Source organism: Rhamphochromis sp. 'chilingali' (genome assembly GCF_963969265.1).
Source record: "Rhamphochromis sp. 'chilingali' genome assembly, chromosome: 6".
In the NCBI taxonomy this organism is placed as follows: domain Eukaryota; kingdom Metazoa; phylum Chordata; class Actinopteri; order Cichliformes; family Cichlidae; genus Rhamphochromis; species Rhamphochromis sp. 'chilingali'.
In genome coordinates this window covers 41,040,969-41,056,765 of record NC_137933.1, presented here as the reverse complement: position 1 = coordinate 41,056,765, position 15,797 = coordinate 41,040,969, and the positions used below count along the sequence as shown (strand labels likewise).

Below are 15,797 nucleotides of genomic sequence, written 5' to 3'. Positions count from 1 at the left end.
TTTGGTGGACACATGGATCTACAATGCCAGAGGATTGTATAAAGAGGCTGGTAGATAACGTACCCAGAAGTCACTGCTGCACGTTTGTCTCATGAGGCCAACACACTCGTAAAAATAAAGCAATCTATACTTTTATTTCCAAAGCGTTGGCCAATCAGAACTGTTGGGCTTTATGACAGAAAACACTTTATGACTGAAAATGCAGCTCTATCATGCAGCCAGATGTTTTTCTCTGAATCCTGTCAGAAAGGAGAAGAAGTGGAACCAAAGGGGAACCGTGACTTCTTAGAACACACTGAGCCATGAACGTGGCCGTCGGATATAAAGGGAGCAGCGAGCAGGTCGGAGCACATCAGCCCTGCACATTCCAACAGAAGAACATCTGTCTGTGTCGGGAACCATGAAGACTCTGCTGGCTCTCACAGTCCTGACGCTCATCTGCTTCCTGAAGCACAGCTCTGCCAGTGAGTACCGCTGACCTCTGACCTCTGAGCGCCGTGAGTCTGAGCTGCACTCATATTAACTCTGTGTGTGTGTCCACAGTGCCAGTCGCTATAGAAATGGTGATAAACGGTGTCGAATGCTGCCAGGCCGTCACTAATAAAATCCACATACCAGTGACAAAGGTGAAGCATGTGATGAAGAGCAGCTGCAACCTTGAAGCGATCATGTGAGTATCCTCAGGAGGTCAGGAGTGTTATTATCCCGACTGTTTTTGTTCAGTTTTGTAGCAGCTTAAATTCTCACTGTGACCACCTGACTTTGAAATTCTGTTAAATATTTCTCATCCAGCAAACTGTGAGCTGTGACAAAATAATTAATGTTCTTGCTGTAAAACGGTTTTATGAAATAGGGGTGAACCAATCTATGTCATGTAGATTTCTAATTATAAGTGTTAATACGTTTTCCTGTTGCCACGTGTTAAATGCAGCCATTACAACAACAGCATGGTCCGTGAGCTCAGGACTGTAAACTGTAAAACAATAATAATAATGTTGAGGAGAAAATTAGGTGAAGCTAAGTAAATGCAGTGAAATCTGCCTCCAAAAAGATGTTTTTAGTTCTCAGGTCCTGTTCGGATCAGCTTCACTGATCTGTCAGGATCAACTGCCATAAATGAAAACTCAAGTCTTTGCTCTCGTTCGGAGTCACGATTGATCTGAATCAGTTCGACAATAAAGAAGTGCGATTTCTATCAGTGGCTTCTGGTAATGACTAAATGAAATGTTTATTACTTCTAATCAAGTCTTTGCGACGTATATTCCAGTTTCTTCCCGACAGTGAAACTGCACGTGTGTGTTTAAAGTGTGTATCATGTGTTTCTTGCAGAGTCACCACTGTGGCTCGGAGGAAGTTCTGCCTTGATGCTAAATGGAAACATGCACAGATGCATCTGGAAGAATTCAAGAAAAAATCCTCAGCCCGGAAACCCTGAGAGTGATGAAGGAGATCTAAAAACAACAGAAAGTAGTTCCTCTGTGCTTCTGTGCACAAACTGGGCGATAGAACGATAACGATATGTATTGCGAAATAACTTTTTCTCGTTAGGAAAATCAAACTGTTGCGATAGACCTCGCCGCTCTTGTCCTCTTAACAAAAAAAAGAAGAAAAAAAAAGAACAGTCAATCCAAATTAAGTAGCGCAGAGCCGAACCAATCACAGCCGCAGCGTCACGTCACGTGACTTGTGACGTACAGCACAAGTGCCAAGCCGCACATGTGTATTTGTTTGGGAAGCAGCCAGCCGCCGTGCCACCGGGTAATGGAGGAAATGAGTGTGCCGACTAGAGAAACATCAACCGAGCGTGACCGAAGAGAACACAGATGATGGTTCCAACGCCGGAGAGATTGTCGAACGGAAGAGCCATAGAAGTTCCGTAGTGTGAAGGTATTTCTGCTATTTCAAGTCTGACAAAAACAGAGCAGCGCGCACTGTAAATGTGCCGAAAGCAAGTCTGGAAATACAATAAAGCGGTGCAGCTCAGTCTCTGACTGGAAGCGCTAATTCGTCATTCGGCTTTTGTCAGACTAAAGTAACTGTTAAAACTGTTTGAAAAGCTCAGCTATACAACAAGGAGAGATTGAGAATTTCCTTTTAGTTCTCAGTTTATTTGATATTGACAAAAGTTAGTCAGTTTTGTCTGTTCTTCTGTAAAACAAACTAAGATTTATTTTTAGAATTAATATTTTGTTTCTAAGTGGAATTGACAGTTTAGTCTGTTTTGTTTGTTCTATTTTGAAACTTAAACGCTTTAGCGGCTGCCTTTTGTGTAGTTTGCAATATTTGCCTTTATTTATCTGAAAAAGTCTCATGTTCCTTAAGTACATCTACCCTGTTGAACTTATTATGGGAAATAAATATTTAAATAAAAACAAGCTGCTGATTATTTCACATTTTACTTGTGAGCAACGGCACATTTAAATCTTACAAATATAGTTATTTGGCTTATATCGTGATAGATATCATTATCGCCTGAAATGAAAAAAACATATCGTGATATGAAAAAATCTCATATCGCCCAGCTCTAGTTTGACTGTTTGATTGTGTTTGATTGTGTCTGACTGTGTTTTTGTGAGAACACGGTGTACGTGTATGTTTTGATCTGCTGCAGAACTTTATGTGTGGTCGACTGTGATCACACAGAAACGTTTTCAGTTTAAACCTTTGAAAGTTTATTTTTCTCTGATGTCTTGAGCTAAACCAAGTAGTGCGACTGAACTCGTGTCATTGTATTTAAAAGGCTTGATAATTAATGCTTCACCTTAACTTAAAGTATTTTTAAAAGTGCTTTTTTTAAAATAAAACTTTAAAATACTTTTAAAGTACTAAAGAAGGGAATTAGATTTGACATCACTCCATAGTCTCGACTCTTCGCTGCTTTCAGCTTATTTAAGCCATTGTGCAGAAGTCTGGGGCAGTAACTATAAACTACAGTGTCCATCATTTTCAGTGTTATTCATACTAACTCATTGTTCTTAAAATGCTGAGGTTTGCAGATCTAATTGAAATAAAAGTATAACAGAAAGAGTCAGAGCATGTGTTTTTGTTGTGGAGCACTGCACAGACATGAAGCACTTCAAAAAAGAGGCATAAAGATCATAATGAGATCATAAAAATGGTGAATATTAGCGAACGTCTCGGTTTAGTTAGCGACCACTTTGTCCGTATTCACATTGTACAGCAAACGTTCCAACACTGGAGTATTTATTCAGCTTCGATGTGTGCAGGCTGCAAAAACAGGATGATAATAATTTGTATTTTACGTAGAGGCTTATTAGAAAAATGTTCTTATTGAGGTTCATATCAGTAAGGAAGCTGGATAAATGTCAACTGATAATTTTTGGAGAAGAGGTGGAATCAGATCAGCGTGCACGTCCTCCCACTCCTTCTCGAGGGCAAGCCAATCAGAACAGCTGGAGTGAATTTGATTTATTTTTCTCAATGAGCTTTCTTTGTATTGTTTACATGGTCAAAATAAATTAAAGAGAACAAACCAAAAAACTAAAAAATAAAAGTCATCATGCTCAGTGAAATGATCATAGAGGGACCAATGAAATATGATTTTACTGTTACAGTGAAGCTTGGAGAAAATCCACTTGGAAAATCATTGATTGTCCTTCTATATAATAACAACGTTGTTATTGCCCAAAATCCAAACAATGAAGAACTGAAGCAGCAGATGAATGAGCTGGAAATGTAAGTGTCCTGTGTGGGTGCAATAATAAGTCAAATTAAACATATTCTGCCTCGCTGAGATCATTTGTCCTCACTTGTCCACATAATTTTGTCCAGTTGGTGGCGATGTCTGCTTATCTTAGTCTGCCGGGCAGTAACACAAGTTCCCAACAATCCCTGAATGAGGCGCAGCTCTGCAGTAAAAATACTCCAATCCCAAAATACTCCTTGTACTGGAGTATTTTGGGATTTGGACTGGAGACGTATTTTCCCAGTCATCCTGTGCCTCCTCTCTGAACTCTGAGCAACATTTGTCCTTCTGTAACTTCCACCACTTAATCCTTGCCTCTGCCTTCGCTTGCTTCTTCCTTAAAGCCATCCTACAGACTACCATCTGACACCGCCTTGCACCTTCTACACCCATTTCCATGTTTCACAGAAGATGCTGCACATCAGGATTTCTCTCCTTAATGCCATAACCACCCAACACCTCTGCACCACCTTTGTTCCCTACATGTCCACTGCAGTCGTTACATTTAGTCTGTGCTCTTCCACATTCCTTACATTTATCCCTGTCATGACGGAAGGACGGGAAGCATGAAGATGACAGATCATACCATCTTGGATTTCCGAACCAGTTCAGAAGATAGATTCCCCCGGCGTCTTAACGCAAAGAATCCAAAACTGGTCATGCTGAAACTATGCAAAACAGCGCCCCCATGTGACAGATTAAGGAAACTGCTGTATGTAGACACTTGTGAGGACTTACAGAAAAGACACAAAAGGACAAATCATAGAAACAAATTCATTTATTGGCAGTAAAATAGTTACACAATGTTCTTTTAAGGAGATGTTGAACCGTTTTGAGGTGAAACGATCAGCCGCACAGGAGTCAGGGAGGATTTCACAAGTGTAAATGAAATAAACGCGGCTTCATGTCAGCGCACACCCGGTTCGCTTCTAAACTCTCCTGAAATTATAACGTAAAGATTACAGAAATAAAAACAAAGCTTTGACGGTACATTTATAACACAAATTACAGCAAAAAGTCAGTCCTTGTGCTTCTTTGCCAGGGCACTCTCGTAAAAGAAATTTTAATCTCAAGAGTTTTATTTTTCCTGGTTAAATAAATAAAAATACAATTTTAAAGTTCACAGGTGTCTTTATATCAGGGGTGTCAAACAGGAGGCTCGGGGGGCCAAAAGTAGCCCAGCAAAGACTAATTCGGCCGGTGGAACAAGTGAAGGAAGGCATAAATTTTGCCCTTTTAACTGTATTTCCGTAAGTTTGCAGCTTTTCTTACTGATAAAGACGTCCACCATCCACATTCATACTATAACACAGAAATAAAATAACAGAAAATCAGTTTGAGGGCAGAAAATTTCTTTTTTCAATAATGAGACTACAGTAAAAGTTTTCTGTGGAAAAACTGAGCTGTACTGTGCAGACTGCCCTTCTTGGTCTCATATGAACACATGTCAGGGATTAAATATGTACTTAAGCTTCTTTACGCTGACAGAAAGGCCACTTTCACTGGTCCGGGCCTTTTAACACAGGGTGGGCTGTATGTGGCCACAATGCAAACTGAGTCTGACACCCCTGCTTTACACCTTTATCCAGCAGAAACTGACAGTTTGACAAAAACAGCTTTAAAAATCTCTTCAAAGGGATCAAATCTGCATCATTACCTCACATGAAAATACAAATAAATAAAAACATGAACAATATCTCAAAGAAATATAGTGAAACTAAAACATTTCTTCACATTCATTCTCCTCTCTTCATTACTTTTTAGTCTCTTTAAAGCTAATTCATGTGCAGCTTCTTCATATTGTGCATGTGCCCAATACTGTCCTGTTTTGCATAGTTTAACATTTGATTCCTTCACAGCTTGAGGGGGTCGGACCGCTCTCACATCGCTCTGCTAAATGTGGAGCCATGAAGCTGTTTGCTAAGCTGAGCAGAAAAAGGTGCGTCTCTGTAAAGGCTCACAGCGTTTCTGCCAGGATCCAAACCAAGTCAGCTTTAGAGGATTTTCAGCCACTTGTTCCGAGCTCGAGCATCCTGACTTTTACTCTGCTGCAGGTCAGAGACCTCACCAGCTTTTTACTGCTCTGCATCCATCTGACAACAACATTAGTCACATTAAAAACATATTTATTTGAAGTCCCGACAGTAATTATGGACTCTTCCTTAGTAAACTCAGTGCATTTACATGATGCTGTTACTGACCGTGAAACAGTCGATCAGCTGACTGTCTCTCTGCTTCTTCTTTGGTAAATGAAACATACTAAAATCTTTCCTTGGACTCATCGTTGCATTAAAACTCGAGGCTTCGTGCTCAGCTAAGCTAACGTCTCCTGGCCTCAAATTTGCCCAAATGTTGAACTATTCATCTTCTGTTCACGCTTCCAGCCGCTCTGGCATAAAGTGAAGCTACAGCGGCACTCTGCTTTAGTGGCATTTCACATTAATCTGCATGTGCAAACTACTCAAAAAATACAATAAAATACAACAAAATAAATACTAAAGTGTGAAAGCACATCCTCGTGTCTTTGGTGAAGTCTCTGTGCTTCAGAGGTTAAACCTGCAGGTCTCACAGTTTTAACCGTGTGAGGAAAAAGAGACTTTTTAATTTTAAAAAAACATGGGAAGAAATCTCACTTTCTTTGGAGTTTCTGGTCTGTTGGTTGGACGTTTACTGAAAGGTGGAAACAAGCTGCTTTCAGACGAGTTATTCCAAGAAATAATCAAAAAACCTGACTGACTGCAGTCCTGCCTGATTTAAGTCACTCATTAAACTCTACAGAGCAGACTGACGCTCGGACGGATGATGGATCCGTCTTCATCACAACTCAGTTTTACCCTCCTAAGACCCAAACTCTGTCATGGTATGCATTTTTAATTTCTCTTTGCTATTTGGGCTGATTGGGACCTGATGGATGTAAAAACAAAGAATTACCTGTTTTGTTTTTTTTACCTGATTTTTGTCTCTGAGAAAAATTAGATCCACATATGAGGACATTCATTTTAAATTTCGATAGAACAGTGGCAGTATAATGTCCTTGTTAGTGGATATCAGGCCCTTGTAGAGCAAAATTGAGTATTTTGGTCAAGACGACCCAAAATGCGATGTCCACATATGTGGACGCCAGGTCCTAGGAGGTTAAACAAAAAGAAATCACCACCAGTTTTCACTTGCAAGTAACGTCTGAATGACGAAGGAAAGTTACAGGTAGTTGGAGATAAAGTGCTATATTAAATAAGCTTGATATGTATTTGCACAAAGCAGCGCAGCAGCTGTAATAGTTTTCTGTCACACAGCAAAGGTCTGAGGCTCTTTGAGGACGTGAAGCCTCTGAGTCTGTCTGCGCTTTAGTGTTGGTGCTGTTTATGATTAAGACTCCAGAATGACCGATCACGGTTAGTTTCTCTCAACTATCCAGACCAAAACTGGCCTGGATAGTTGCTGACATATTGTGGTGTGGACTGGCAGCTTCAGGACAGAAAATCTTCCCTCTGGCTGACAGAAGGTCCTACTTACAGAAAACATTTTCACGTGCAGGCAGAAAGCTGTGATAAATATTCTTATAGTGTAAGTGAAGGTGCTGCACAGCTATAAATGGCCTTCAGTGTGAGTAAAGCTTAGTTTCTCAGATCACTTAGTAATTTTGGGCCTTACACAAGTGCAGCCCACCGGGACTTCGATAGGCGTCTTCTGGACTCGATATGTGTCTGCGTCCTTACACTTGGTCTTCATCAGGACCACCATCGGAGCCCGAACCTCCACAGAGTTGTAGTCGTTCACCTCGCGCCCGTCGATGATGCATCCCTTACAAAGGCACTCGGCAAAGATGATGTCACGTGGATACCTGCTGTCGTTTCGGTCTATGCTGGAGACACAGACAGACAGAAAAGACCTCAACACGTGCAGGAGACAGTGAACACACAGCAGATTCAGTCAGGACAATACGCGGCTTCTCAAATCAAAGCTCGTTTAATATTAAAGCTGGTAGCTTTCATCTGCTCGCTGGTTCCAGGTTGAACTTCCTGAACCAGCTCAGCAGCCGTCCATCCATTTCTACTCCGCAATAATCCAGCCTGCTCTCTGCACATCCAAACTTTGGATCAGCCACCACCAGAGATGGGCAGTAATGCGTTACTGTAATCTGATTACTTTTTTCAAGTAACTTGACCAACACTGGCCACCACACAGGACGAGAACAGAATACACCGGAAAGTCAGGACTGCACAGAAAGTCACTGCTGCTGCTGACGTGTCCTCCATTCAGGGCTTGTACAAATCTAGAATCAGGAAACAGGCAGGCAACACCACTGCAGACCATCACAGCATGGACCCAACCTGTTCCCACTCCTGCCCTCTAGTAGGCGCTACAGAGCACTGTACGCCAACAGACATCTGTGCAGCTTCCTCCACAGGCCGTCACTCTGATGAAATCTTACTTACTGTCAAAAACATCCACCATACCTGCTGCTGAACCAAAGCATGATGTATATACTCTCAAATGCATCTACATCTCAGCTACAGTCACATTTTCTGGTAACACTGCACCCAGCAATGACATCTGTAGTTAACCTTAAACACTGATTAGAATTAGTTTTTTTAGTCTGCAGCTGACACCTGCAACACACCTGTGTGCTACATGAACACAGACCTGTTTTGTCACATTCTAGTTCACTGAACTCTTACTTCACTAAGCTGCCATCTCATTTTGTTATTTATTTTTTTACCGTTTCTTGATAACATATACATTTTCCAAATCCTCCATATATAAATATATGCAGTAAATTATTTTTTTTATGCTAGTAAAACAGGGCTGTGAGGAGCCTACTTCATGTACATTTGGCTGCAAGTATTTGTTTACAGCACTTGAGTTAATGATAGTGGTGTATGAATCAGGAATTAGTATTAATCTAAAATAACACTTTTAACTCACTGGTGTGCTACATGCAGGTTTATTGCGGACAAAAGTTAAATACTTTTTACTGTACTTTGAATGAATGACTTAATGTGAGCAACAAAACGGTAAAAATTCTGCTTTTAACATAATTATTTACTTTAACTATGTAATTCATTAACCACAGAGCAGCACATGCCATCTAATGAGATAACGTTCATTTATCCACAAAGCTGAGTGACTCCTTTGGTTTTGTTAAATACAGGGGAAAAAAGATGTGAGCTACATATACATATAACCTTACATATGCACACAGAGAGGCAGATATACAGGCATCTGCCAGCTTATTACTAGTATTATTAACACAACATCGTTTCAAATGTACTCAAATAATTTTACAAATATGATCTACACAAATGATTTCTCATTTCCACCATCATCTAAACTGGCTTCAATAAGTAGAATGGTAAAAAAAAAAATCATTAAAATAACATTTTAAACAACTTTTAATAATTTTAAATAAATTACATTTAAAATCAAGTAAAAGTGTGTCGAACCTGCTCCCCAAAGCGCACTTTAAATGCTGACGATGAGGCAAAGAACAGGTTTGTTTGTTTGTTGTCTGAGCATTTTTGTCCCTCTGCGGGTTCCATACTTACTAGTAACGCCACGGAGACAGCGCGCGGCCGTTGAGCTCGTGCATTTGCTGGGCAGCCTGTTCGCAGGTGTGTTCGCAGGTAGTCAGATTCTGGTCCTCGCGGGCGTCGCGCTGAAGGCCGAGCTTCTTCAGGTTCACGTCAAACTTTCGCTCGCGGGCCTCCACCTTCTCGGCGCTGAGACACGTGGAGTTGGAGGCGGCGGCGCAGAGCTCGTGGAGGATCAGCAGAGAGATCTGCAAAGTGGCAGAAACACGCGTGAGAGTCAGAGAGAGCTGTCCGCGAGCCCGGGGCGCTAATGTGATGTGATTTACCAACTGCAGGAAGCTCGCGACCATCTTGACTTCGGACGGCTGAGACTGGCGGACGCTCCATTGAAGCTGCTTTAAATACACAAGCGGAGCTCCTACGGTTGCCTGGTTGCCATGGGGATCTCCTCAAAATCAACATTTCCGCATGAGAAACAGTTCGCTGCGGCCCCGCCCCTCTGCTGGCTGTGCGCTGTGTTTGTGACCGGTCAAAAAACGTCCTAACCAATGTTTCTGCGCTGACGCGGCGCATGCGCATAACACCGAACCCAAATTAACTTTTTCTCTCTGGAATACTTCTTAAGGTTATGGGTAGGGTTAGTCACAAGTCACCGTCAAATTATAATACGAGTAGGACGATTTGTCAGAGTAGGATGGTTTCTCAGAACACCGCGAGCAGACAGCCTCGTACCTCTAATAAACTCCGCCGTGAGCTCTTTTTAAACATTTCACACGTTTCATTGTTGGTTTGTTTTTTTAAAGGTAGAGACAGATGTTTATGTTTTACAGAAAAAGGTTTATCGTCTGAAACGTGAATATTGTCAGGTTTTCTGCAACTGCTGCTGTTCTGATCCTCAACAGTACATCTCAGGGTTTACACATCAGAGTCACAAAAGCTTCTGTCGGCTTCTTTTTCTGAGAGAAGAAGAACTCAAATGAAAAGTTTTCAAAATGTCAACACAGCGCCATGAAACACTGTATTGTATGTATTTAAAAATAAAACGAGGTCATTCCTGACTCTTCACATGGAAAAAAATCCTCTTGGGGTCACCCTGCTCCTGTGAAGTCACTCATCGCTCATATTTTTCTGTAGAAAAATGTGGGAACTTTGTCACGTGGACTGTCAGCATCAGGAACAGCAGGCTACAGAAAAGTGGGAGCGATGAGTTACTTTACAGCAGCGGGGTGACTCATGATGTGTGTTCTCACAATGTGAGTATTTGCATGAATCAGATTGTGATCTTATCTTAATTCACAGTTTTTAGCCGGTGAGCTCTCTATGGTCTCAGCTCTATTTTTTGTGCATGATGACATGATATGACATCAGTTCTCAGGCACTGAGTTTCATCCCTGTAAATCTTCCCACCCCGGCCCATCCTCCTGCTGGACCACCAGCAGGAATATGGAGCCCTCGCAGCTCCCTCATACTTTAATAACAGCACTTGTGTGTGGCGCACCCTGTGGTTACCCTATCACTCCACAGATGTGTCCTGGTGATGCAATGACACACTCGAGCTGACTCAAGCGTCAGACTACATTCACTTCCTGCTGCTGGAGTGAGGTTCTGAGGTCAGCAGAAGTCGAAGGAGGAAATAAACACAAAACATTTAGTGTTTGTTTTTAAATACATTTTAAATATTTATTTTGGAGGGTTGATGAATTTGAAGTCATGTGGAGCAGGATGAGGAAAACTGAAGCAACAAAGGCGAGCCTTTATTTCATCTGATGAAACCTCCATAAAGGTCAGCAGAGTGAACGCCATCCAAAGCTGGTTAGGAGCATGCAGAGACGATTAAAAATGCAGAGACATTAAGCTGACAAGTTAAAACAGGAAGTGAGAGGCAGTAACTAAGCAGGAAAATACAGACACATGAATTACTTTCACTCGGGGAGTTTGTGAGGAAAGGCATAAACTCTTAATACAAAGGAACTAACCTAAAAATGAAGGACTCAGCCGCTGTAGTAATTTTGATATGACAAATGTAGGAAGTATGATCACGCACAGGAAGCAGGGCTACGTACCGGTTCCTCCTGCTGCCCCTCCCCTTGGCCGAGTGAGGAAAACCCTAAGATCGTGACAGCTCAGAATAACTCACGAGAATGTGCTGCGTTCAGGCTGAGAGAAGCCGGGCTGATAACCTGCAGGGCCCCTGCCTCATCACGTAGGTCATATAGCCTTCATATACTTCCTGCAAGTGCTTAGCCAAGTGAAACATGTGCTGCTAAAATACAGAGCTGTTTTTAACTTCTTACCTTTTAAAAATGCATCTCAAACGCAAACTGTAGGCACGTATCATAGGCCACATTCTTCGGAGGCCGCATTTGTAGACCGATTACATCACAGCCAGGTGAGGAAGGCTGTCCTGATTCGAAGGCTGCTCCAAATGCAGCCGACAAATGCGCCCTTCTTTTCCCCGGATTTGAAGGATGGCTCGGGTGTATCCTTCATGGCCCAACCTATCCCAGAATTCATAGCGCTGCCCAGCCGATTCCTGTTTCCAACAATGGCGGCAGCTACTTAGTTATAATTTTACTTAAACTATAATTTTGCTCTTATTACTCTTTCTGTGTTACACAAGAATGTAGCTGTAGAAACTTCAAATATCTGCTCGGTTTATCAAGACATCGCATATTTGCAAAAGTGCTCCAACGTTTTCGGAGACGTCTGTTACCCACCAGCTCGATAGCTGACCGGGGCGAACAGCTGACCGGGGCGAGAACAGCGAACTCCCCCCACATCATTTTCAAACCCCCCGCAGTCTTTCACTACTCAGGTTAAACATGATATATAAGTCACTTAGATAACTTAGATAACTTCGAAGGACCCGGCCCACATAGACCGCGAAGGCCAGGTCCTCAGGAGGATGCGGCCTATGAATTGGGACATAGCTTGTGCCTCTGCGGCGCAGCTAGCATGGGGATAACTTTCATAACTACTGTGAGGCTCCACGATCCACCGCTGCAGTACAACGTAGTCCATTAGAGTGAACTGAGATGATGCGACGCTTCCATTCAGCAGCTCTGAACTCCCGCTGTTACTCGGTAACCATGGATACCACAGAGCGGCCTAAACGTGTGCAGCTCGAGTGTGCTGTTTGTCCAGGACTCTCTGAAAATCTCTAATTAAGACTTTGTTCACTCACATGCAGAACATTACACACACCAAGTCGTTGTGCAATGCATGAATTTTGAGTGTCGCCTCAGATCACACACAGCAAACAAAGACTGCAGGGTTTGGCTGTGCTGGGTGCGCTCACTGCCCCTCACCCCTGAAACTGTAAGTACATGGTAGACTGTAGACAACCTGATGGACACGTGTGACTGACAGTTTGTTGGCTATCCTGGTTTACTGGCCTTTTAAATTAATGCAGCTTGTGGAGTGAGCTAACTGGAGTTAGCTGGTAACTTAGCACGCCAGCCTGTCATCCAAATGTGGTCACTTCTGGCTTTGAAAGTCTAAGGTGGCAGCAGCCACACTGCTAATGTTCATGTGTCTGACTGCAGAGTCCAAAATCAGTTGTTGACTAAAGATGGTGCCTAATTCCATCCTTTACATACATGCTGTGTCCAAATTCAGCATGAGGACCCGGCCTTCGCGGTCTACGTAGGCCGGGTCCTTCGAAGATAGAGAAAGCCGTAAGTGTGAGGCTGTGAAATGGGACGGTCTGGCCTTCAGCGTCACCGCTGTCTCTGTAGAGTTTAATAAACTCGACCATCTCACACTTCTGTTTAATCAGTTTTTTGTTTGACGTTTATGAAAACTAGAACTTTAATCTCAGCCAAACCGATTTACTCAGGAACAAATAAAGCACTGAAAAAAGCCAAACAATAACATGTTTAAGTTATCTAAGTGACTTATGTATCATGTTTAACCTGAGTAGCAAAAGACCGCGAGGGTCTGAAAACAATGTGCCGGGAGTTCGCTGTTCTCGTCGGCTCTAGTGAGCCTTGACCTCATGGTCCGCTCCAAGCTGGTGGGTAACAGACGTCTCAAATATGCGATGTCTTGATAAACCGAGCTGATATTTGAAGTTTACACAGCTACATTCTCGCCTGAAATTATCTTAAAACTTTATTTTGTGACCCAGAAAGAGAAATAAGAGTAATATTAAAATTAAATAGCTGCCGCCAATGTTGGAAGCTGGAATTGGCTGGGCCGCGCTATGAATTATGGGATATGGTGGGCTACGAAGGATACACCCGAGCCATCCTTCAAATCTGGGGAAAAGGAGGACACATTTGTTGGAGTCTTCGAATTTGGACAGCCTTCGTCCCATCGCTGTGACGTAGTCGGTCTACAAATGCAGCCTCTGAAGGATGCAGCCTATGAATTGGGACACGGCTACAGTCTGTGGCAATTGTCCACAGGCTCAGCACCAACGTTTCAGTCAGTTTTTTCTCTAATGTTTAGGTCTGTGTGACGTCAGCTCTGTCACACCAGGATAAGAGCGAGTTATTCACTTCCCACCTGTGTTTTTAACGGTGCATTTGCTTCTGGAAGCTTTTCTGAAGCCCTCAGTGCAGAGAGAGGGAAGCTTGTTTGGTACCTGTGGGGTAAAATTCAGGGCAAACAAAGCTCGCAATCTTTCAGCTTAAAATGTCTTTAAGATCCTTCTGGGATTCTTTATTAAGGTAAACGTTCAGGGTACGGGCCTTCAGCTGAATGATTCAAAGTGAAACTGTAACAGTGCTTTTACAAGTTACTGATTAAATCCAGCCTCTGTTATCACAATAAGTCTTATGCTAGAGTTTCCTTGTTTACTCTGTGTGGAGTTTATGCTCTTTGTGTCTTTGACGGTGCTTTTTGGCACAGAAACCAGTGAGGTGATGCAATGCCGCTGCAGTCTCCTCCCTCTCGCTATAAAGCCTTGCTGCCTGTATTTAGAAGCAGAGCTCGCCTGCCAGATCAGCCTGTGAGACGTCCTAACTTTACGTTTAAAATGAACTTGAAACGAGTTTGTTTGTGCCGTCGTGTTAAGATTCTAAAAGTCTTAAATCTTAAAAAACACAGGCAGTAGCTAATAGTTCACCTCAGCCTGCTGCTAAAGCTTGATGCCTTCACACAAAACCAGTCTAACAATTAACAATTACGCTGAATTAAAAAACAAACAATTTCAGCAGCTTCCTCCACTGATTCTATAAATAACTTGTGTGTCAAACCTGTTCATTGCATCACTGTCCCACAGAGGAAAGAGGATATGTGTCTGATTAGAATTAAAAGGCCGATTCTTCCTGCTTCTTTGAACCCTTTCACTCCCATTGACCGACTTCCTCTCTGCGAGTGACAAGGAAACCAGGGCATGCAATACGGGTTTTCCACACTCACATCATCGTTCGGGCACCTGCAATGATTCAGGATGACGGATTCTCACTGTCATTGTTTTGGGTTTTGAATCTAATCCTCAGATTTTTTTAAATATTCCTTTCAGTTGTTTTCGCAGCTAACATGTCAGAAATGTTGTAATCTCACACTCAGCAGTCCTGCACGTGTACGGCGTTTACACACAGAGACCAACATGAAGCCTTCTGTCTGTCGGTGGGACGTCAGTGCCTCGGAAACCTGACGAGTTTTTATTATAGTGTCATTTTAGTCGGTGTATTTGGCAGCAAGTCTGCAGCTCCTTTGGACTTTTTCATATGTTATCTGTGGCGACCTCGTAAATCCTGATCTGTCTCATGAAAATCATCCTTTGTACATGAAACTCATAGAAAATGCACAAAAAATGAAGAATGCATTTTTTTGTTACCGTGCACACATATATGGAACATAAGTATAACCTTTAAACATTTACAGTGGGGCAAAAAAGTATTTAGTCAGCCACCGATTGTGCACGTTCCCCCACCTAAAATGATGACAGAGGTCAGTAATTTGCACCAGAGGTACACTTCAACTGTGAGAGACAGAATGTGAAAAAAAAAATCCATGAATCCACATGGTAGGATTTGTAAAGAATTTATTGGTAAATCAGGGTGGAAAATAAGTATTTGGTCAATAACAAAAATACAACTCAATACTTTGTAACATAACCTTTGTTGGCAATAACAGAGGTCAAACGTTTACTATAGGTCTTTACCAGGTTTGCACACACAGTAGCTGGTATTTTGGCCCATTCCTCCATGCAGATCTTCTCGAGAGCAGTGATGTTTTGGGGCTGTCGCCGAGCAACACGGACTTTCAACTCCCGCCACAGATTTTCTATGGGGTTGAGGTCTGGAGACTGGCTAGGCCACTCCAGGACTTTCAAATGCTTCTTACGGAGCCACTCCTTTGTTGCCCGGGCGGTGTGTTTTGGATCATTGTCATGTTGGAAGACCCAGCCTCGTTTCATCTTCAAAGTTCTCACTGATGGAAGGAGGTTTTGGCTCAAAATCTCACGATACATGGCCCCATTCATTCTGTCCTTAACACGGATCAGTCGTCCTGTCCCCTTGGCAGAAAAACAGCCCCATAGCATGATGTTTCCACCCCCATGCTTCACAGTAGGTATGGTGTTCTTGGGATGCAACTCAGTATTCTTC

The 15,797-nt window shown here is 42.5% G+C and overlaps 2 protein-coding genes across 3 annotated transcripts; one reads left to right on the top strand and one right to left on the bottom strand.

The window, feature by feature from the left end:
- Window positions 1–322: 322 nt before the first annotated feature.
- On the top strand, window positions 323–1,435 carry LOC308398906 (uncharacterized protein; the record flags this gene model as incomplete). Its single annotated transcript, XM_080885773.1, has 3 exons — window positions 323–464; window positions 544–670; window positions 1,330–1,435. The coding sequence occupies exons 1-3, from the start codon at window positions 401–403 to the stop codon at window positions 1,433–1,435; spliced, it is 297 nt and encodes a 98-aa protein (XP_080741899.1). The 5' UTR covers window positions 323–400.
- Window positions 1,436–5,104: 3,669 nt separating this feature from the next.
- Window positions 5,105–11,690, bottom strand: LOC308397939 (interleukin-17C-like). 2 transcript variants are annotated; one of them, XM_080884224.1, is made up of 3 exons: window positions 9,564–11,690; window positions 9,253–9,485; window positions 5,105–7,568 (listed from the first exon to the last, which is right to left on the bottom strand). In XM_080884224.1, the coding sequence occupies exons 1-3, from the start codon at window positions 9,585–9,587 to the stop codon at window positions 7,334–7,336; spliced, it is 492 nt and encodes a 163-aa protein (XP_080740350.1). In that variant the 5' UTR covers window positions 9,588–11,690; the 3' UTR covers window positions 5,105–7,333. The 2 variants fall into 2 exon arrangements, with proteins under 2 accessions (XP_080740350.1, XP_080740349.1); XM_080884223.1 differs by having other exon boundaries at window positions 9,253–11,678.
- Between the last annotated feature and the right edge of the window lie 4,107 nt (window positions 11,691–15,797).